At 41.0% G+C, this 23,886-nt stretch overlaps 1 protein-coding gene across 1 annotated transcript in view; it reads right to left on the bottom strand.

Annotated features, from left to right (window-relative positions):
* Nucleotides 1-877: 877 nt before the first annotated feature.
* The window catches only part of LRIG3 (leucine rich repeats and immunoglobulin like domains 3), a 46,288-nt gene continuing 23,279 nt past the window's right edge, over nucleotides 878-23,886 (bottom strand). Inside the window, exons 4-19 of the mRNA XM_082849873.1 lie at nucleotides 19,992-20,123; nucleotides 19,305-19,448; nucleotides 17,907-18,050; nucleotides 17,453-17,596; nucleotides 16,898-17,041; nucleotides 15,866-15,946; nucleotides 14,769-14,840; nucleotides 12,528-12,599; nucleotides 11,846-12,009; nucleotides 9,430-9,750; nucleotides 7,354-7,635; nucleotides 5,917-6,369; nucleotides 4,989-5,147; nucleotides 2,991-3,134; nucleotides 2,625-2,900; nucleotides 878-1,358 (exon numbers count right to left, since the gene is read on the bottom strand). Of these exons, the coding sequence (XP_082705999.1) occupies nucleotides 1,114-1,358; nucleotides 2,625-2,900; nucleotides 2,991-3,134; nucleotides 4,989-5,147; nucleotides 5,917-6,369; nucleotides 7,354-7,635; nucleotides 9,430-9,750; nucleotides 11,846-12,009; nucleotides 12,528-12,599; nucleotides 14,769-14,840; nucleotides 15,866-15,946; nucleotides 16,898-17,041; nucleotides 17,453-17,596; nucleotides 17,907-18,050; nucleotides 19,305-19,448; nucleotides 19,992-20,123 (2,977 nt within the window). The 3' untranslated portion in view covers nucleotides 878-1,113. The remainder of the gene's footprint in view (nucleotides 1,359-2,624; nucleotides 2,901-2,990; nucleotides 3,135-4,988; nucleotides 5,148-5,916; nucleotides 6,370-7,353; nucleotides 7,636-9,429; nucleotides 9,751-11,845; nucleotides 12,010-12,527; nucleotides 12,600-14,768; nucleotides 14,841-15,865; nucleotides 15,947-16,897; nucleotides 17,042-17,452; nucleotides 17,597-17,906; nucleotides 18,051-19,304; nucleotides 19,449-19,991; nucleotides 20,124-23,886) is intronic.

Genomic DNA, 23,886 nt, shown 5'->3' on the forward strand with positions numbered 1-23,886 from the left:
AGTCATGTAATGATATTTTCACCTAAATACTGCTTAAAACAAGTATTTTAAATAACTGTTTACATTTAAGTAACAGATTTTATACTCAGTTTTTAACAAGTAGAGTTGTGGTGACCAAGTTAGGAAAATATTTTAATTCTTCAAGAATGTTGCAGAATAGCTTAAGCGTACCTTTTCTGTAAGAGCTGCTCATTCAGGAGAAAGCCAAGCACAGCAAAGAATTCCACCAGCATCCCATTATAACCTGGAACAGAGGATGAACACCACATCTGCTCTAGACATTTTAACTATAGAAATGCGAAATAAACCACTCTTGTTATAATCAAAGTGATGGTGGATGTGAAACTATTTGGAAAAGCACAAAGCATTAGACGACATAAAGCATTATTATAATTAAGGAAACGTGGCGTGAGCAGTGATTTCAGCAATGGTGGTTGTACGACAGTCCACTGGACTACAACACATCTTTTCATTTGTAGAGTTAGAAATAAATTAATGTACCTCAGATCTCTGTAGCTCCCTGGTTTGAGTCTATATTACAACCACCCTGGGAGGTACGAAGAACAATCATGTGTTCATATTTTAACGTGCTGAATGCAATTTTCACCAACGTGAGACGTCATAATATGAAATCACTAAGCCTACAATGTGTTGAAAATAATGAAGATTGTTCTCGTATAGATGGGGCTTGGGGTCAAAATGACACATTTATTAAATGTAATGTGCAAAATAAAATGAAGTGACCTCTATTCAAAACACATACAAGACAGTTATTGTTTAAAATGCTTTAGTACTCATTTTCAATAAAAAGGAATCTGGCATTATAAAAATACATAAAATAGTCATGGATTTATACCATTAATTTACATAAGATATTTTCTGCATAAAGCAAAGTTATAAAATAGTAAAATAGTTTTAAAAGGTATTCTTATATGAAAGTTACTCCCAGTATAAAATTTTTATAACTTTTTGTAATTTTGGTCCATTGGTATAAATAAGACATTTTATCCTTTTAAAATTCATAGCTCCACTTAAAAACATAGGATTCTCTCTCTTTTAAATAAAAGTCCACTTGAGGTAGTATGTTAGAACTCTTCCTTGGTCCCATTCAGTCTATGTGTCCAAGTCATAAGACTGAAAATTTGAAGTCCTGTGGTTTTCTAAGGTCTGTTTATAGGTACATGCGTGATTTTCTTGCTGAAAATCTGTCCTTTCTTTCCCATCTTCCTCTGACTCACAGTCCAAGTTCGGGGAAGAACGAGCTTTCAAGTGAAAGGTTCTTGGCTGACAATCTGATGACTGTCCAGAGCTTGAAAAGGCATCCAGGTGAGGTCTTCTCAGAGGCTTTCCAAACGTTCCTGAAAGAAAGAATCCCCTTGAGCACATGGGGCCTTTCGGAGCAATCAACAAAATGCATTTCAAATGAAGGAGCATCTTCCCCCATGAACGTGAATACCCCACGGACGTTCTACAAGTCCACATTATGGGACTCAGGTGTATGGTTGTATATCTGTGCTATGGAGAAAGACCTTACAGAATGGAGCTGAGGGCATGTGTGCCCCTCTTATACACACATCCACTGAATACAAGCAGCCCTTCTTTACCACGTCTCAGGACTTATAGTAACATTCATCACTGAGCAATGAAGTTCCCCAACAGAAGTTCTCCCGAGTCCTAGCTGTATTAATTGAGAGCCCCCAATTCCCCACAAAGAGCATTTGGATAGTAACGTACAAATCAACTGTTCCTAAGTATAGCACATTTCTCTCAAAATAACCCGTATGTCTTGCCCTTTCTTCCTCAGTAGCAAATTATTGTTCCATTGACTCAAATTATTGCCTCAGTCATGTAAAAGATATTATTTTCCTTTTTTCAAAAAGGAATATGAATAATTATACTATGACAAAACATGAAATTTCTTAAAAGCTGGGTAAAGTAGTTTAAAATTCTATTAAAAAAAAAAAAGTTGTGGTTAATGTTTCCGTATTTCCATGCAGTGAAAAGATGATCTCAGTTCTTCCATCTCATCGTCCCCCTGCACTAGACTAAAAAATCCACAGATGAACCTCAGCGCCTGCCAGTGTCCACCAGCACCACCGAGGGCTTTAGGGCTCTGACAGTCTCCTTCGCGGGAGGTAGTCCAGCTTGGTTAATGAGCAGCTGCTGCCAGGTAGGACGCCGTCTGCCCTTTGACTGTGAGTTCAGTTATAAGCCACCAGACATCCCAAACCGCAGTCATGCTGTGCACACAACTCCACCCCAAAGGCTGTTGTAGCCCAAAACCACTTTTTCCACATGACTGACAAACTGCACTCCTAAGTCACTTCCAAAACTCTTGTCTTCTAGATGATGCCACACACAGAGTTGCCCAGAAAGTTCCTAAGGCCCTAGCGCTGGATTAAATACATAATCAAGTAAAATCCGCACATCTGCCTTTGCTTTTAGAAACAAAGATACTCACTAATACAATGTCACGACAGCATCGTTAAAAAGAAAAACAAACAAAAAAACGACACCAAAAACTATTTTTCACCAGTCTGGCATTCAAAGCTCTCATAGCTCTCCTGCATGCAACTTGGAATGTGGGTCCTGAGTCAAGGTGTCTAATAATTTAATAAACTTACCCATGAAAGATTTACTCAAAGTAACCGATGCTGGCTCTGGACTTGGACTAAAATCTGCCGAAGACTTGTTCAGACATAAGTTGTTCATTCCAGGTCCTTCGTGTTGAGAGTAAGAAGAGCTGAGTAACTTCCTCACATGGGAAGGCCATCCTGTATCACTGACACTCTGCTCGCAGGATTCTTCTGAAGGATGAGGACACGGGTAGCCCTCCTTCTTCTTTATGTAACTGGACTCAAAGTGTTCCATTAAAGCTGTTCTTGGGTCAGGACCACAACCTTTTAAATTTGGGGACAATATCCGGAGACAGAGTTAATGCTTCTGGAGGTCTCTCCAGGAAACGGAACTCAGATAAGAAAACCACATACCTGTATGATAGGCTTCAAAAGGATCTGAGCCATACACACTCCCCTTCAAATACACAGGGCCTGAGGGTCCCAAAAAGGGACAAAGGAACGGGTCTGTGGCAGCTTCCACGTCGGCTTCACTGCTGTTGTCAATGTGGCATGTCCCTTTAAAAACCACATCTTAGTCACTGAATCAATTTTGTTCAAGTACCATTCAACAATCTCTCTCCACTTCTGACAGTTTCCATATTTATAGATGAAAAGTTTAGATAGACTATTATACAAAGGAAACACTGTAGAAATTTATGGTAGAGTTTTTTCAAAATTTATTGATGCCTACGGATTAGTAACTGCGTAAATGTGTGGTATCTTACTAAAGGAGGACTTGATTAACCGTTGAACTGGAGCTAAACTTGTTGCTGGCCCCACCTAGTTTCCAAGAGACACTGATCTGTGTATGGACACTGCAGCTGAAGCAGCCATGATCTGAACCACATGATGCCGCCAGCACTGCCTGCTTCCTCCAGAAAGTCACTGATGACCAGTATAAGGCATTGGCATTTAACCAATGACCTCTTAATGGCCAGCTCAAAGATGAGCCCGGCCAAACAAACAAAAACGTATCCATGAGTATCTGAGCTAAATGACCCAGAAGTGATATGCTGGTTAGTAGCGGACACAGCAGCTGAAGGACAAGAGACATCATGAGGGTGAGAGATGCCACGATGGACCATGTACCTGGGCAGCAAGAACTGGGCACTCAGAGGGTGGGTGGTGGTCTCAGCGAGAAGCAAGTGTGCAGAACGTGACTCAGTAATGCCAGTGGCCTCTAGGGCTGCTCTGCAGGGGGGCCAATCTCCAGCCCCAGCATCCAGGCAACATGGCACTACTATGCTCCAGTTCTGTCCCTTTAGACTTTTGTAAGCATCTTTTCAGTAAACCCTGCTCCAGCTGAATAAGCTTGGGCCTCTGCTCTTTGCAGCCAAACGAGTCTAACAGGGACTACAGCTTTTTTTTTTTTTTTTTTTGCGGTACGCGAGCCTCTCACTGTTGTGGCCTCTCCCATTGCGGAGCACAGGCTCCGGACGCGCAGGCTCAGCGGCCATGGCTCACGGGCCCAGCCGCTCCGCGGCATGTGGGATCTTCCCGGACCGGGGCATGAACCCGCGTCCCCTGCATTGGCAGGCGGACTCTCAACCACTGCGCCACCAGGGAAGCCCGGGACTACAGTTTTTTTTGCTCAAATCTTCTATCTCTATACCCTCTATCACTGCCTTGCCAAGCACTTTGCAATTATTTGTGGAATTTTTTGTCTCACCACTGCCTAAACTGTAAAACTGAAAACCAATATTCTTCCCTCCCAACTACGGAGTCCATCACAGAGCAGATATTCAATCAACACTTGTGGGAAAAGATGGTAAGATGTTTGAGAATAATGTCACTAGCTGCTAGTTACTGAGCCCTTAATATGTGTCATTTCCCGTTATCATTGTATTTAATGTTCACAACAACTTAATAGGGAAGGATCATAGCTGCCCAAGGTTACGCAGGGAATGTCCGAAGTGGGTCTTGAACCAAGCTGATGCCCTTGTATTACGCTGACTCCTTATTATTCTTTAAACAATACAGTTCTTAAAGTGAGAGTCAGTATTAGATGTCTCTAACAGAATGATTTTAAATCCTTTGACTTTTTAAGACCACACATGAAACCAGTTAATGTCATTTAAGTAAGAAGAACACCCAGGGCCAAAGAACATTTACAACGTAAAGGAAGTATTACATCGCCTGGTGGAATTAAATTTTATTTAACCTACTTGTCTTCTGTTATTGCTAGAAACAAAGATTTGTCTAATATTTAAGAGAAGGGCATAACTATTTAATTTCAGCTTTACTAGTGATTTTGGGCCAGGGCCCTCCATATATGGGGGTATCAATTTCTTGTGAAAATTAATATTATATTTGAATTTCCACTGGGTTATTTCAAAACAACTATAGCCCACGTTCATTTTAAGCACGTACCATTACTGCCGTGTTGTGGTAAGAAAAATCCGCCTCCTGAAGAAGTGACGAACTGGTGGTGGCTTCCACTTTCTGAGGAGACGTACCCATCCTGTCTGTCAGCTAATGTTCCCTGAGATGACAAATAACTCGGGGTGTCAGCCGGCAAGTTGGTCTCATCTGGAATCAAACAACAGCATTCCATTAACCAAGAATGATCGTAAATGCCACAGGGGCTTCCCTGATGAACGGTACGTTCTGCTTGGTTTTCGGTTCAAATCACATCAGTCGACTCTTGCAAAACCTTGATGTAAGGCAAACCAGGGCTCTGCTGCTCTGGGGCGCCTGAGCTGACTTTCTACTTTATGGCCTGTGGGATATTCCTCCCAAATTTCAAAAACAACAAATGCTGACAAAGGTAAAGGTAATTTTCATGGGAGCGTATCTAAGGTTTTGAATTAAGCTTGATTTCTGCCATATTCCCAACTTAATATTATTCACTGATGTAGGAGTTTTGCACATATAAGTCAAAGCCCCTCTCCCACCAATAACTAGAATCTTCCCTAGATGCCTGTACACACACATGCACACATGACAAAATGAAAAACGACGGCACGGTGTGAGCCTCATGACTGAAGGGCTCTTCCTGGTCCTCCATCACCAGCTTGTGACAGGGTCAGACTGGTTTACGCTGTGATTTGGATCGTCTCTCTTAGCCAACAGGATATTCTGATGAGGTTTTGACAGAAAGCACTCATCTTTAACCATCAGCTTTATTCTGGGCCAGGGTGTTATTTTTAGCTAACCGTAGTTCTGCAGCTTTGAAACAAATGAGTCACCCTTGTGACACGGCCTGAGACTGTGAGACACACACTCAGAAGGAAATCACGGCGGGACCATAAGCACACACACGACTCCTGCACCCTGTGCCAGGCTTCTGCTGACACACCTGTGTTGGTGATGCTGCAATCTTCGTTCCTCCGCCGTGTGTGGTATATGATGACCACCCACACGAGTGACGTGCCCACCACACAGCAAACCACCGCAATGATCACGATGCCCACGGTGGCCCATCCATCATCGTCCAGTGATGAGGCGGTCATCTGAGGGGAGTCGCAGGTGGGGGTGGGGATCACGCTGAGGCGCACGTGGCCTCTCTCGGTGCCCAGGGTATTAGACATTTCACATGTGTACTTCCCGGCGTCCCTGACATCAGAGTCCACAATGATTAGCAGCTGGTTGCCTGCTGCAAAAAAGTGCCTTTCAGTGACCACCAAAGGGCTGTCATCCTTGGTCCAGTTCAATCTGGGAGGAGGGCTCCCTCCCGCGATGCACTGTAGGACGGCCGTTTCCCCCTTGGTTACAGTTCGATCTAACAGGGGCCGCAAAAATGATGGCGTCTCTGAAATGACAAGTTATGTTTTTAATCTCCGACATGAAATTAGGGTTCACACAGCATAAGACCTCGCGCTTAAATTTATTCAAGTGGGAGCTGAAAACTGTATTCTCCCACAACCTCACGCCCATGCTTCTTTAAGACCCTACACACGTATACAGCATCTGGGATTTCATTTTATCGTTTGGCTGTCATTTACTTGTAACATCAGTTAAGGATAATATTTACTATTTCCTTTCTCTCAGTCTGTCTCACTCTTGGCAAGGCTGGGGAATGGTGGAAGTGGGGCAAAGCAAAACATTTTAGACATTTTTTAGAATTAGAAAATGTATAAAAATAAATTCAAGCACAACTGTGTGTTGATGGATGAAAAAAATCAGAATGTTTACATTTTTAAAGGGAAACTTCCTAGTGCTAGATGTCCCAGCCTATATTAAAATTCTGAAAATAATTTACCTTTATTATTTGGTGTTCATAGGTTACTCTGATTTACTCTTTCAAAGATACACAAATGATTAACATGCTCACATTTTTAAAAAGCATCTGTGTAGGTAAATGATAAAAGATGAACTCAGATTTCCACAGTGGTTATGGGAGGCTGAGAAAAAAGTTAGGGCCCTTTCTATCTATTTATACACTTATTTTCTTATATTCTTTATATTGTTAAGACTTCTGGTAGAGATTGCATGACGGAAAGAGCAGAGAAAGGTGACTCCTGCAAAAGGGAAAGCGTCAAAACATTTACTTTTCCCCCTCCTCACATGGGAGGGAGCAGATTCTTTTCACTGGCCACAGGCCTGAAGATGTAATACACTCGTGACTTCAAAGCTTCTGAGAAGCCATTGTCCCCTCCAGGAAAGGGCAGTGTCCTATGATCATCTCTCACCCTCTCAACTTCGGACACAACTTCTCACAGCTTCTTAGGGCCTTTGGGTGAGCTGGTATATTTAAGACTAACATATATCACAAAATCTGAAAATATCCACTTACCGAGGACAGTCAGAGTTGCATTTGCAGAAATGCTTCCTGCACTGTTTTGAGCGGTGCAGCTATACACCCCGATGTCCTCTATCTTCACGTCCACGATAAAGAACACGTCATCCTCGGGCATTACATGCATGCGTCTCTCCCTCGCGGCCGGGAAGTCTGTGCCCCCGTCCTTCTGCCAGGCTATCTGTGGGGCCGGGTGTCCCAGGGCAGCGCACTCCAAGCGTGCCATGGCCCCAGCGCGGATGGTGAGGTCCATGGGGGTCTTGGTGAACGAAGGAAGCACTGAAATCAGAGACACAACATGGGCAATTAGCATTCTGGAGTTTGAGAGGTTCATTTTCATTCCCTTTTTTTTTTTTTTTGATACTTATGAATGTCCCTGACATAGTAAGGCAGGGGTTACTTCCAACTGCAAGATGAGATGGAGTGATTAAGGTACTCCCTCAAGGTTACACAGGTACAGAAATGATGGAGTCAGGATGAAACAGGTCACCTGAGCTTCAGACTGATGGTCTTTCTGCTATTTTCCAGTTGCTTTTTAGTTTCCTCAATAATTACCTGTGAGACTTTAGGCAAATGAGTTTATCTCTTTGTTACCCTGACCACACCATCTTTTTTTTTTTTTTAAGTCCCTCCTGGCTCTAACATTCTATGACTTTAGACATGTGTTTTGTCCCACAATTTTTTGTTCGATGTGTCAGGCCTCAGCAACCATTTATTGAATGAATGCATTAATGAATCATATTTTCTACCATGAAAGATACAAACAATTAAATGCTAAACTGTACAACTGTCTACCTGCCACACAAAGCACAGGATGAGACACTTTTATGAACAGCAGCTAAAGCTTTCTGCATTACTGAGCACTTACTCTATTCCAGGCATTCTGCTAAGTTCTTTACACAAATTATTTTATTTAACAATTATCATACCTCTATAAGGTAGGTACTATTACTCCTAACTGAAAGATGTGGAAAAGGAGGCACAGAGAAGTTAGGTAACTTGCTGAGAGTTCCACAGCTGTAAGTAGGAGTGGCAGGGTTCAAACCCAGATCTCTGAGGTAAGGGTGGTGTGCTCTCTATTGGTGGGAATGTAAATTGGTGCAGCCACTATAGAAAACAGTACGGAGGTTTCCTAAAAAACTAAAAATAGAGCTACCATATGAGCCAGCAATTCCACTCCTGGGCATATATCTGGAAAAGATGAAAACTCTAATTCAAAAAGATATATGCACCCCCATGTTCATAGCAGCACTATTTACAATAGCCAGGACATGGAAGCAACCTAAGTGCCCATCAACAGATAACTGGTTTAAGAAGATGTGGTACATATATACAATGGAATATTTACTCTGCCATAGAAAAGAATGAAATATTACCATTTGCAGCAACATGGGTGGACCTAGAGAATTTCATACTAAGTGAAGTCAGACAGAGAAAGACAAATATTATCACTTATATCTGGAATCTAAAAATTAAACTAATATATATATAAAAAACAAACAGACTCAGACACAGAAAACAAACTTACGGTTACCAAAGGGGAAAGGGAAAGGGGGAGAGATAAACTAGGAGTATGGGATTAACAGATACAAACTACTTTACATAAAATAGACAAGCAACAAGAATTCACTGTATAACACAGGGAACCATATTCAATATCTTATAATAACCTATAATGGAAAATTATCTGAAAAAAATACATATAACTGAATCATTTTGCTGTACAACTGAAACTAACACAGTATTGTAAGTCAACTATACTTCATTTTTTTAAAAAAAGGTGATATCCTTTAACTCTATACTTCATGGCCTCCCACATCAGACCAGTACATTGTGAACTCTCACAGAGCAAAAAGTGTCTGGTTCATCTTGGTTACCCACCATGCTAAGTATGGGGTCTTCAACACAAAAACTGCTTGCTTAACCAAGACTATTAATCTCGTGGAGTGAGAAGGGTTAGGTGGAGAACTGTAAGAGCAGAGGATAGGGTTAGCAGTAAGAAAAAGAGAGGAAATGAGAAATATGTTTCTAAAACATATCTTTAAACGCAAAAGGAAAAGTCAGATCACATACTATTTACTGTGAGCTTGGCTTTGACAGAGTAGGATGAACCAAAGTGATTGGAGATGACACACTGATATCTCCCTTCACTGGTAAATTCCACACTGCGGAGCCGAAGAATGGTGGTGTACTCCATCACCTCCCCACCTTGGGCCCGGAGGTGTGCATAATTTTCCATTTCAGCATCATGCAGTAGTTCATTGTCTTTTTTCCAAGCAAAAGTCATTGGGGAATCACTGCTGCTGGCAGCTGAGCAGATAAAACTCAAATTGGAACCTTTTATTGCCGACTGTGTTTCTGGCTGAACTGTGATCTGGGGTTTAGGAAAATCATCTGTTCAAAATGGAGAGGAGGAAACAAAACAGTTTTAAGCTTGAGTCCAAATGCTACTCAGATCTGAACACCAAGAAACTCAAAACAAACAGTGGCTTAGGTTTTTACCCTCTGTGTATGTTTCACAGATGGACCAGCAGTCCCAGTGTTGAAAATAACAGACTGGGAGAGAGTTTATAAAGTAATTCATTCATTTCAACTAGAGACTGAGCCCTATTTATCCATCATTAACTGGGAGGAGACTGATATATTGGAATACAGTTTATTGCAGACCTCTTGGCTTTTTTTTTTTTTTTTTTTAACATAAATACAAGAAGAAATCGGTTAAGACACTTCCAGGCTCATGGATCATCTTGAAATGCTATTAGGAACTGCATTTTTTCCCCATGTTCTTCATATATAAGCAGAAAAATTAAGAAATCAAACATCAATAATGATAATCAATACCACTAAAGGCAGCAAATTAACACCACTTACCAAAAATAGAACTCATTAAAAAGACCAGTCATTTTTAGGTAGAGCAGGAAAAAACAATCCTGTAGTGAAAGGAAAAGCATTTCTCAAGCTCCCTGTGAGCCCCTGGCTCCAGCCTGGAGTTGAGAGTGGACAGTCCATCAGGTCGCTATGCCACATTGTCAGAGCTACATTATAATTACAGCTAAGCAACTCTTTCATTCCAAACAGTTATTTTTAGTTCTCTGTTACTTTTTGGAAAAGTTACCTTTTTGAACTTCAGTTTCTCAGAGATGGTCTAAACCCAGAAGGAAGCATCTTAAAGCAACCAAAATGTATTACTTGGGTGCTCTGAAAAAAATTACGTGTGTGTGTGTGTGTGTGTTTATGAATGGGGTATGGGGGACCCTCTGACAACTGCAATGCAGGTAATTTCCAATGCCACGCCTGCATGCTGTAATCAAGATAGTTTCTTCTTCTGTGTGATTATTCTAAAATTCTCATCTGGTAAAAAATCTATGGGTACTATATAGATATGGGAAAGTGTGTGCGTGTGTGTGTGCGTGTGTGCGTGCGTGCGTGTGTGTGTGTGTGTGTGTCTCTCAAAGTAATAGAGAGTTCATATCTCGAAGACTACAGAACTGAGAAATCAAGACCATGGAAAAGGAATAGCTCAGGCCCTTACAGATGAATACCAAATGCTTACTTAGATCCAAAAGCTACATCAGATGTTTTATTTCCAGAAACTGTTGGGACCACTTAATGCTGCAACCTAAAAAAAATATGGTTTTCTTGTACTTAGCTAAACAATCCTAGGCAAAGCAGTTTTAAATAAAATTTTAAAGGCCAATGTAGAATTAGGTTCTGCAGTATCTTAACACACATACTAAAATTCAAACAAGTTTTGATTTCATGTTCTGTACGCACATTTAGTTTTACAAAGGTCTCCATGGCAGCAAATAGTAAACAGCAGTGCAGTGCAGCAGACGGAAGACGGCACCAGAGACAGGAAAACTTGGGTTTTTGATCCAGATCTGCTATCTGAAGTTGGGTAAGCAAATTTCTAACGCTGAGATGCTTAGATGCTAAGACAATGGACCTTACATTTATTTACAATAAACTCAAACTTTCTGTTACTTGTAATGTTTTACCCACTAATAGTAAAATTTCTGGCAGACTATAAATCACTAGCTAATAATTTTCTCTTTCTACTCACCATAAACAGCATCTGCACAGGATTTAAGTCAGTCTCTTCACTGAGCTCACAAGAGCCTCTCAACAACCCCCGGAACTGGGGAGAGCAGAGAGCAGCGCTCCCATTTCATAGATGTGAAGACTGATATTCAGGGAATCACAGTTAAGTAGCAGGGCTGTGACTATCCTTCAGTTCTCCCAAGATCCAACATCATTCTCTTTCTACCAAACCACTCTGATGCCAATTTTATAAATTATAGAAAAAATTTTTCTTTCCATCAGTAAAACTGTGGTCCTCAGCAAGCTACAGATCCATTCTCATCTACCTCAGCAGAAATAAGAGCTTTATTAAGGGAACATAAATTTATTGAAGTCCATTATTTGGACAAATGGGAGAAAAAAAAAAAGAAGAATGAATAAAAAAGTCAAAGGCCATAGTTCCACTCACCACACACAAAGCCATCTGGGCTAACAGCAAAAATACTTCTTCCCTTCAGCAACTGAGGATGGGCACAACTGGCATTTACAAAGCTCTGAAAGTTGTTTTCCGCCACCCACTGTGGGAGCCATTTTAGTTGGCAATCGCACAAAAGGCTTGATGTATTTAAGTGCCTAAGGAGAGTAATTACATTCAATTTGTTTTGTACGAAATGCAGATTTCTACAAGTATAAACTAAACTCAAGTAAATATTAACAAAGCAATGAATGGGGAAACCAAATACACACATCCCATGGACTAAATATTCTATATAGTCCATCTTAAAATGCAAGACATGGAACTCGCACTGTTTTTTTGTTGGTGGTGGTGTTCTTACTGACCAGCAGAGACAGAAGTGCTGATACACCAAAAATACCTAACTACTGAAAACTGGTTACTGTGATGAGGCACTGTACTGTATTGGGTCCCACAAATTTCAACCGCCAATTTGTAACAGAAAGAAAAAGAAACTCCTCTTTTCAACAAAGGGAACAAAAAACCAACTCCTCTTGCTTTCTGGTAACAAAAGTTAAGTGATGTGATGAATGTGCCAGACACTTTCTATAGATACATAATCCAGGATAATCCACCCCACATCAGTTTCCCCCTCCATGCTTTATGTGAAACCCTTGGAAGGAAAAGAAAAGCTTACAGTTGCTGAAGTTTCTTCATTTGTGAGAATGCATTGCCTTGTAATGACATGATTGCGTTGTCACTCAGGTCTCTGAAAAAGCAAGCAAATCAAATACATTCGAGGGAATTATGGTCACTATGTGCCTTCAGGCAAAGGGTGGGCCCACGCTGCCCACGCCATTCGCCACAAAAATACTCTCTGTGCTGAGATGCACAAATGGGGGTGACTAGAACTCATTAGGAAGCCTGGATTCAAGAACAAGGATATCTGCATCAGAGGCAGGTTCTGTTACGGTGAGAGAGATTTCATATCACCACATACAGGTTTTTTGACTCTTAAGGGCCTAAGCTGTTCTGCCATGTTATTTTATTACACTTCTTATTATTCAAATTAGTAACCATTAGTAACTTTTAAATGCACAAATAAAATTCCTCGTAATTATGCTTTTAAAAAACCATCCTGTATAGAATACCTTCTATGATATGCAACCATGTTAAGTGATTTACGTTTACATATTATTACATTTAATCCTCACATCAACCCAAAAGCAGATGGTATAACTACCTTGGCTTGGCGTGAAAGGGGCAGATAAGATTTGCACTCAATTATTTTCAACTTCCAAACCTATGCTCTCAGTCACTAGCCTATTCTGTCACACACAACTCACTCATGGGGAGACAGGTAGGTGTTCAGACAAGAGGTTCTCACTAAAACAAACAAACCAACAAACACTTCAGGCAGGACATTTATAAAATGAGACAATATTCTGGGCTGGCTTTATTTTTAACTGGTGCTTATGAGCGCTCTGGATTAAAGTCCTCTCCACAGTGATTACTACTCTGTTTTCCTTTAAAAGGGTGGAGAAAAGGGATTTTGAATGAGACAAGTGGCAACAGAAGACAGAATCGAGGTCCCAAACGTGGGCAGAGAAAGAGGCTGAGAGAGTCACGAAGGTTTAGGAAACTGAAGCAGAGGCTAATGGTCCACGGATCCACTAACTCCACTTTCCCAGAAATGAAATGGGTCACATGACAAACCCTTTTGGCTAGTTTCCCTTTGAAAATAATTTGTTTCAGTGAGCCCAGCAATACTGGCCCGCCTTTCCAGATGACGCTTTGCAGAGTTATCCCCTACAACCTGCCCTGCTACACTGTTGGCGTGGCTGGCGATCCAGAGCTCCCTGCAACCAATGAGTCATTGCGAAGACGGCAAGATGGTGGTGCACAGATTAACAGCTAAACACACAGCACCAGTGACGGTACCAAGCAAATGTGTATCTTACATGATAACTTTTGTCCAGGTTAACAGATAATACAACTTCTGGCTATAAGCATTCCTTAATAGTCAGGGTGGACACACTCTGCTGCTTCAGACTCCCACTGAACACATACACGTGCACCCACGATTATCAGAAGCTGGGTGGCTCTGTGCTCCTGCAGGCTTTGACTCCTATCAAGGCTGTGCTCCTAGTGCCTGAAAATATTCGAGTGCCTAAGTGTCATTTCAGACATGTGTACCAGGAGTTACTGGGGGCAGAAGATGTGAAGGCAAGAGCTGCTATGAGAGCAGGGGCTGCCCTGGTTTGAGCCCTGCTTCTGTCAGCTGCTAACTTACAGGTTAGTTGCAAAAGAGAGTAAGAAAAAGAATAAAGGAGGAAAAACAGGTTGTATGCTTTATAATTAAACAACAGTAACAATAAACAAAATTCTCAAAGTAGTGTTAAAACTCCCTTCACTCTCCAGGACTGGAGGGATTGTCTTTTTTGAGCGTTAAGATGTGCGTTGCCTTCTTAACTGTCCGATGGAATCAATGAACCCTCAGAGCCACTGCATCTTAACTTAAAAATTAAGATAATAGTAGCTATTAAATAGTTTTCTCGTGAGGATTAAATGAGAAAATATAAATAAGTACCTAGCATAATGCCTGATGTGCAGTAGGTGTGTGATAAATGGTAGTTTTTTTAAAAAATTAAATATACCACTGCTTGAGAGAAATAACTAAGAGAAAACCCCAAAGTGATGTATAGCAATGCCCTTAAAGGCAAAAGAAATCTGCACCTGTACACTTATACTTTCATATAGATATACAGACAGATAAGTAGGTAGGTAGGTAGACAAAGGACAAAGGATAGATGTGTATATTTTATTGCACTGAGAGGATACCAACAAAATTATGTACTAGTTTGTGTTACCTTTCATGACATATAAGTAGATAACCATTTCAGACTGCCTTTAGGGTAACTAAATTCCTGCTACTCACAGATGTTCTAATGCATCCAAACCAGTGAAGGCTTTTTTGGTAATGGATCGAATCCGGTTTCCCTGGAGTATCCTTAAAAAAAAAAAAATTATAATGGAACAGTTAGTAAAAGCCATTGTGGAGTGCAACTCTCCTGAAAAGAATTGCTTTTTAAGTCATTTGTGAATATTCTATTTTCTTCAATTAAACAAGATATCCTTAAAAAAATGTATCTGTGCCATCTATTTCAGTAATATGGTTCAGCATGGTTGCAAAGCATTCGACAGACAACCCAGCAAAAATAGGTATTCGAGAAGTTACTCTGATGGTTAAATCAAAGCAGTGATTTTTCAAAGAGGTAGAAACTTTATTCCAAGTAAAATGTCTCAGAACACTAATAAATAAAGCAGGTAATACTGGAGACTTTCTCCTTACCCACCCACCCCATGGATATCTTCATCACCCACAGAAGTTTAGGACTAAATGGAAGTCAATTTGAAGACTGCTTGCTTAAAACACAGAACTTAGCCATCTTCAAGGCCATTTTGTGGCTAAATAGAAACATGTTTTTATCCTGAATTGCTTGGAACCCACTGCAGTGTTATCATTGGTCACTGGATCGCTTCATTTAAACACTCCTGTGAGGGAAGGGCAACACTGCACGTTTCAAAATGCTGAGCTTAGTGCACTAACCTTTACACAGTAGTAATCCCAAGGGTCTAAGCACTCAAAACAACTGAAAATTCTTATCTGGATACTAAAGTCAGCGGCACTAACCCAAGTGTTGAGTAAAACCACTATACCCAAGGAAGAAGATCTAATCAATACACATCTCGTATAACAGTAGTCATTTGGGGAGATGACAAAGGGTAGCAACCAGATTGAGCACCTGTTTTAAAACTTTTTAAAGATGTCAACTTGTGTGTGGAACTGAGCTCAATTAAGACAAAGTGTTTAGGGAGTTCCCTGGCGGTCCAGTGGTCAGGACTCGGCGTGGCCCCGGGGTTCAATCCCTGGTTGGGGAACTAAGATCCCGAAAGCTGCGCGGTGTAGCCAAAAAAAATCCCAAAATGTTTAGGTCAGAAAGCAACGCCAATTATGAGGCAAATCATACTCACAGCCGCCTCAGTTTGTCAAGCCCAGAGAAGGCACCATTCATGTCCTCAATGGTCCAAGAAATTTCATTGTTCTTCAGATCCCTGGTTCAAAAAAGGGAGAGTTACGGAAAGTGGTGCCAGGTACTTAATAAAAGATACAGGCGTTCTTGTTAGACATATGCTTAGAAAGCGAAGAGCCCCCCACCCAGGTGGCATGTGATTTGGAATAATTCCTCATAACTGCCCATATCATCTCTCTCTGCCCCTTTCAAAACAATAGAAAACTGTTTCTCTCCCTAACATAGATCTTACCTCCTGCCCTCCTCCCTCAGCAGCATTTTATACTTTTGTCCCAGATGAGGAGAGTTGATTCCGGCCCTATTAACTCCTCTATCAAGATGACTAAATTCTGAAAGACTTGAATAGTCTGAAAAATACATTAAACTTTAAAACCTCTGCTCCAACCACACAAGGAGCAGCTCGCCAAAGCACACGGCATGTCTTTCAGTCATGTAATGCTTCAAACAGTGAACACAGCAAAACTTTCTGACAGTGCAAAAATCAAAAGCCCGTTGCACAACGTTAAAATTCACATTTGAAAGATTTTTCAAAGGCCATTTAATCCAACTCCCTCTTCTTCCTCTTGGGACAGAGATCAAGTCTGGATGTAACTGGTCTGATAAACAGGCGTCTTCCTTTGCTGCACTTTGTATATGTTTTTTGCTCTGGGTAATTTTTAATCTGCATTTTTACGAAGAAAAATTAGTGGATTTGAAATTGTTTTCCTCTTGAGCGGTTACCAACTTCCTGGAGATCCTGAGAAGGCTGACTGTAATCACCAAACCAATCTGATCACTGTCCTTTTTAATCCCTTTAAGAAGCACACATGGATGAAATGGACCGATCTTAATCAAACTGATCTGGGAAAGATTAAGACACTACTTCTGAGGCTGTACACATTTCCTTCATAACAAAGGAAATCTGCTTGGAGAAAAGTGGGCACATTTAGGAACCAATTAGGTTCATGGAGGAACAGCAAAATGTGTAACTTACAAAGTCTTTAAACTGGAAAGCCCCCGGAAGGCACAATCAGCAATGTAGCTGACTTTGTTATTCCCAATGTGCAGTGTATTTAGCAAGCTTAGGCCCAGGAAGCTTGAATCATCCAACCTTGATAAGTGATTGAAAGTTAAGTCCCTGTAAAGGAAAAAGGAACAAAAAAAACAAACGATAGCTTTTATTTTCCAGTTCAATGCAATGATTTGTTTAAAAAAAAGAACAGAAACAGGTAATATATATTGCCACAGTTACCCTTATTTTAAAACTCTGCCTTCTTAATCATACTCAGGTAAACATTATTTCTAATCCCAGTAATTAAAAAAAAATTCTCTTTATTTGAGAATCACCACCATGGTTTTAGCCCATGTGCCACAGAACTGAAACGGCAGAGCTGGCTTCAACTTATCACAAAACTATGACTAGGCTGCCTGTGCAAAAAGCTGTCACCTTGTAAACTTTGTTATGAAAATTTCACAGATCAGTGGTAAGAAGCTCATGCTCTGGCATGATTCCTGCTCTCAAACCTGAGGAGAATAAAAGGCAACTCACAGCTCACTGAGTTTCTGGCAGAACTCCCAGGCATCAGGGCTGATCCTGGTGATGGCATTTTGGCTGAGATGAAGTTCCTGCAGCATCAGCAGGCCGTAAAGCCAGCCTTTGGTAATCTCTGTTAGGTTGTTATGGTCCAGCTGCCTACATTTACAATAAGAGTCAAAAGCAGGATCCCAAGTTCATTATCTAGACTCTTCAAAGGGGACATATTACAACCTATTACATATTCCTATTGTTATGAGATGTGTAGCTTTTGTTACACAAAGACATCAGCAGAAAAGACTATGCTTATTAAATTCTCAGTCACATTACGTGAAACAAAACTTAATATTAAATTATAAGATTGTAAACGATGAGATTTTAACATAGGATTTCAAATAAGAGCTGCTGAATGCTCACTGAGCATTCCAAGATCATACCACCTGAGTAGGAATTGATCACCCGCACTTACAAGATTTCCATGTTGCTCAGCCCCCAGAAAGCCCCATCCATAAGTTTTGTCACTCCATTTCTTTGCATTTTCAGAGACTTCAGAGCACCGAGCCCTTGGAACGTGAGCCCATCGACGTTTTTGATCTTGTTTCGGTTCAGTTCACTACATTGGATGTTACAGTTAGACAGTTAGCTTATATGACAAACTCTGGAAGCAGTAACAAAATGTGACATTACTGCAATATAGTTAAACCAGCCTGTGTTAAATTACATAGAATGCTTTAAATTTCTAAGCATTTTTATTGAGAAGAATTTTGATTTACTAGCAGTGAGTAAATTTCCTTCCGAAACATGTGATGTATTTTGGGGATCATCAAATTCTGACACCAGATTGCACTTCAATTTCTAAGCTGTTGTCCATTCAGTATGGAAGTAAACACATTAATATTGGTCTTTAAAGTATCCAGAATGGGAGTACTGAATATTACATTAGAACACAAGGTCTATTCAGGAGCAGGGCCGTCAAGTTTATCCTGTTCAACTGCTTACAAAAGTTGACTCCTCTCTGTCACAATTTGTACTGTGTTTAATGCTTCCTCTTTCAGGCAGTCATTCTCAACCTCGGTTGCACCCTGGAATCACCTGGGGAGTTTTAAAAAATTACTGAAGCCTGGATCTTACCCCAGAGGTTCTAATGTAATTGGTCTAGGGTGTGGCCTGGGCACTGGGATTTTTAAAAGCTCCCCAAGTATCTGTAACGTGCAGCCAAGGCTGAAAACCACTATACTGCAGGAGGCTGTTCACAGATTATTCCACCGTTATTAAGGAGACAGCGCTTTACAGCTCCTTAAGCTATGAGGGGCCCTGCAGTCATTGGTACTGTTCTCACGATCCACAGCTGTGCAGAGTCACCATGATGTCTTCAGTGCCATCATGATGGCTTTGTATGGAGGTTGTTCAATGATTACACTGCTCACTCTTTCAGGAAAAATCCAACTTGCCTTGTCAGGCAGAAGCCTGTACCGGGTGACTATTTTTTTTTTTTTTTTTTCGGTACGCGGGCCTCTCACTGTTGTGGCCTCTCCCGTTGCAGAGCACAGGCTCCGGACGCGCAGGCTCAGCGGCCATGGCTCACGGGCCCAGCCGCTCTGCGGCACGTGGGATCTTCCCGGACTGGGGCACGAACCCGCGTCCCCTGCATCGGCAGGCAGACTCTCAACCACTGCGCCACCAGGGAAGCCCCAGGTGACTTTTAAGGCTCTTTCTGATTCAGTGGTTCTACAACTCCAGCTCTCAGAGGAAAGGTGGCTACATCCTTGCTTCTAAACTCCTTCTGCCACATTGTGGATTTTAGGGGGGAGGTGCCAAGGGTTTAGAGGAGGTGAGGAAACAGAATCTAAGAGGACATTTTACTTACAGGTGTTGCAGTTGAGGCAGTCTAAACATCTTGGGTGGGAGAGCTGAGATTCGGTTCCTGTTCAGCTTCAGCACCAGGAGTGTGTTGGCCAGACTGTCAAAATACCCAGGTTCCATGGATGTCACTCGGTTGCTGTTGATATACCTGTTGAAAGTCTGAAGATGAGCTTCTCTTTCTGGTTCTTTGGGAAGTTAAAGTGCATGTATTCTCTGTATATGAAAGACTCTCCAGAGAACCTACCCATCACTTGTAACAATGGACACTTAAAATAATTAACTCTTTACGCCCTTGCAGGCCAATATCGACTATGATTCACACATATCTCTGGGGGAAAAAGTGACTAAAATATTTGAAGATAACAAACATTACCCAATTTTTGTGAAATTCATTTATTAATGAAATACACGGGGGGTTTAATTTTGATTATTTTTTTACAGAATCACTTGGTTTTTCTATAACAGCCAAAGGATGTCTCCATTTTTGTAATCCAGTCGTGTAAGAATAAAATGAAGACTGTGGTTATTCGGGCTTACAGAAAATTACCAGTCAGTAAGAAAGTGACATTTTTGATCCATCAGCAGTAAGAAATGGTCAGCGCTCTGGTTCCTATCTTAAAGTTGTTTCCTTTTTTAATATAGCACAATATTTTCATCACGGGTGAAAACTGTTAAAAACAACCTGACTTACAGATATTTGAGTTGTAGGGGTGGAAGTGCAGTTTTAAGCTCTGAAATATTATTGCCACTCAGGTCCAAAGTTTCGAGGGACTGAAACCGTCTCAGATGTTCAGGTAATATTTCCACAATCTTGTTTCCAGCTCTGGATTTAATGAATAGCACAGATAACAGGGTTAATGGTACAACAATCTGAAAGGTGAAAAATATGTTCTATTTCTAACTCGTTCTTCAGAAATTTGGAAAACTGATTGTTCTACACAGCACGTTAAAAAGTTAAACAGCAACTCTTTAGTCACTTTAATGTTGCATTAGATAGTAAATCATAATTTTAGAATTATGAAAAGCTTTCTGATATAAATCTGGGTGCGTTTAACAGCTGTGGTTGGGTATCTAAATGCGATGCACTTAAACTGATTTTTCTTTCTCTTATTTTGTTAACAGTCTTTCCTCCTTATCATTTCATGAAATGGGATATGAAATGACTAGCACCAGGTTGGCATATTCCAGGCACTGGTGTGTTAGTTCCCTATTCTTTCTTCTTGAGTCCTAATTCATTTCTAATTTTTCCCTTGGAAAGTACACACACTACGGGTGCCAATGAACTTAAGATACTCATCAGATTGGGCTTTTTAAAAGCCATCCTGGAGAAATCTCTTTTTCTTTGGAAAGAGCAAGTTTCAATGCATTGCCATCGTCTTCAAAACCAGTGGATAGGCTCCAAGGCTTTGACTATTATAAAAATAAGAGCACACCAGTCTAAATAACCTCTGGGCGCAATTAGATTTTTTAAAAGTTTGACATTAACTATCTTAAACCCCAGACCATGATGTCCAACATTGTAGTCACATGTGGCTCTTTACATTTAAATTAAAATTAAATGTTAAAGTTCAGTTCCTTAGTCATAGTAGCCACATGTCAGATCCTGAATAGGTGCCTGGTATCTGTCAAATGGGCCAGTACACATACAGAACATCCACACTATCATGGAAAGCTCTACTGGTGAGCACTAGACCACAAATGAGAAAAGATAAACAAAATAAAACAAAAAGAGGCCAAGGCAAAGCTTTTAGAAGGTCATCAATACAACAGTTTCCAAGGGGGAGATTCAGCATTCAACAACAATCTTGCTAGAAAACAGGAACCAAAATGATGTGCAAGCCATCTTAACTGTCATATTAGACCAGGTAGCTTGGACTTTTTAGACATTAGGCAGGGGAAAAATGACATGTCAAGAGAGAAGGGCTGGGATGATGGCAGCGTCCACCTACAAAGAAGGGTCTTCGCTTTACAGCTCAAGGAACAATGAAACAACGGAGGGCTCTAAGTAGAACTCTGTATGTCATAAAAGTCACGTGCTGCCATTTTTAGGTAAACCCTCACTTAAGGGGAAAACTTAGAAAGAGATTTCATATGTGTATCTTTCTTACCAATAACTGCATTTGTATAGCGTTTTGAGTTCATTAAGTTCTTTTGCATTATTGTAACTCTCAGGCTTCTCACCATCACAGAAGGTTCCTGACTTAGGAGCACCTCTTACGTGTTTTCACAAGATCCTCTGCTGTGTGTGATACAGCACTTTTTACGCTGTTGGTCTTTTCTGCCATACTGTGAGCTCCTTTAAAGCAGGGCTATAGATCTATCCCCGTCTTGGAATGTATATGGAATCTAATAACGCTGACGGCATTGGATGCCAAGCCCTATGCTACGCATTTTTCATATATTATGCCATTTAATCATAATAACATTTCTCTGCTGTTGAAATTAGGAAACTAGAGCTTTTAACCTAACAAGTCCAAGTACTCCCCCCAGGCCACCTCACAGAGTAAGTCCCTATTGGTCCCAAAGCAATCCCTGAAAGCTGTTTCATAGAACACAGTTTCCAACATTCAAACAACTTAATTTTGGCAATTAAGTTCTTACTTTCTGGAGGTGAAGATGCACCTCCAGAAAGTCTCGCAACTTCCCACTCTTGCAAAAATGCTGAGCTACTGGTTCCAAACTGCTGTGGGAATCCACACCAGCTCACTGAGCCCTCATCATGCCAACACTAAGGATGCCCTGGAAACTGGGGTCCCCCCAGTCTGTGCTTGCACCTCAGGAGGAAAAGAGGGTCACCAAGAGTTTGCGTGTGTTTGGCAGCCAACAGAGTAGAAGACCAGCTTCCTGAATGTGTGCAAATGCCAGGTGCTGCTTTCCCCAGTAAGTGGAGAAACCAGGTTGTACATTTTAAATCTATTTAAATAACAATGAACTAACAAAACTTCTCAAAATATTGTGAAAAATCTTCCCTGTGTTACTTCTAAGCACTGTCGGGGAATCGTCTGTTTTGACCCAAGTCATCCAAAAGTCTAACCCCATTTTTAAAGTAATCCTATACAAGGTAACAGGCAGGGGTGATGTCTACCCTAACAGCTGAACTCTGTGATCATAGTAAGGTTAAAAAAAGGGGGGGGGGGCGCGGTTAGCAGTCCCATGTACAAGTCACAACTAACAAGCCCCTCAGATTCCCATGAAGTCTTACAGATTCTGTTTAGAGTCAAGTCAGCCATGACCTCTGATTCTGACCATTTCCCACATCTGGATTCCTCAGTGTGTAAACCCCTTGATCTAGCTGTGAGGTACAGGGTAATGCAAGTGAGACAATTAGTCAATTTCTACATCCTGGAGATGGATTCAGTCCAAGAGACAAGCCACAGGGCCTCAGGGTCAGGGTGTGTGGGTTAAAGGAAACCACACTTTAGGGGACAAAAATGTTCTCTTAAAAACACAACCCAAATGTTTGCATTACCAGGAAGGCCCCCCCCCCCCCCCCCCCCCCCCCCCCCCCCCCCCCCCCCCGGCAACAAACAGCAGAGTAACCCTGAAACACCCCCCTCTCATCTCCTTCCCTCTCCCTCCGGTCCGCAGCCACTGCCGCCCATCAAATTCTGCATCTGGTTTTGGTCCCCAGGTTGTCTGCGGCTAGCTAGTACAGCTACGCTTACATTTAACAACAAGAAGAAACAGCCATAGGTTTTCGCAATAAATGGAGCAAACTGGTTTCTGGTGGGAGGGAGAGGGAGACCCACAGGTGTCTATCACGTTGCTCAAATAAGGCTACAAGTTAGATAACAGGCCATACAATCTTTGGTTTGTGTATTCGTTTGTTTATAAGGTAATTATGAACAAGGTATTAAAACTGCCAATTACTTGAGTGACGAATAAAATTTTCCTTGCAGTTCAAGTACGCTCCAGCCAAAGCCAGCCATTTCCTGAGCTGCACACCTCCTAAATTGCAGTGTGAAAGTGCTCAGTTATAAACGGAGCCTGTACAGTGCGTCTTTGTCAGCACTGCTTCCTAGCACAAAAATCCCTTACAACTGCCAGGATAATGGTCCCTGTATCACAAAATTTTAACTCTGTTCTAATGGAACTGAATTAAATCCAAATACCAGTTTCATATTAGCTCTCAGACTAACTGGCAAATAACCACCTAATAGGTACGAGTTTAAAATAAAAGAAAAAAAAAACTTGCTTTATGTCAAACAAGAAGGGTTTAAAAAAAAGACAACTACCTTAAAAAACTAGATTCAAAAATCTTTTTAATCACCTAAAACCCTCAAAATAAACATACTTCATAATCGAGTGGGTCACAAGTAACCACTTCTAGGAGCCAAAGATTCAATTCAACTCCAGCTTCAATTTTTCTCCAAATAGGGATAAATGCCAAAATTGATGAACATATTAAAGCACTGCAGTTGTATTAATAGTTTTGGCAGGAAATGTGCAATGCTTCAACAAAAAACAAAACAAAACAAACTATCTTTTTCCATTACTTAAGTTAATGTGGAAATGTCATCTTTCTATTGTTCAAAAATCTGTACTCTGAGCATAGGAAGGCGTTTCAGCCTTGTGCAAATCCATCT

This window comes from Leucopleurus acutus, assembly GCF_964270905.1.
Source record: "Leucopleurus acutus genome assembly, chromosome: 11".
Classification (NCBI taxonomy): Eukaryota; Metazoa; Chordata; class Mammalia; order Artiodactyla; family Delphinidae; genus Leucopleurus; species Leucopleurus acutus.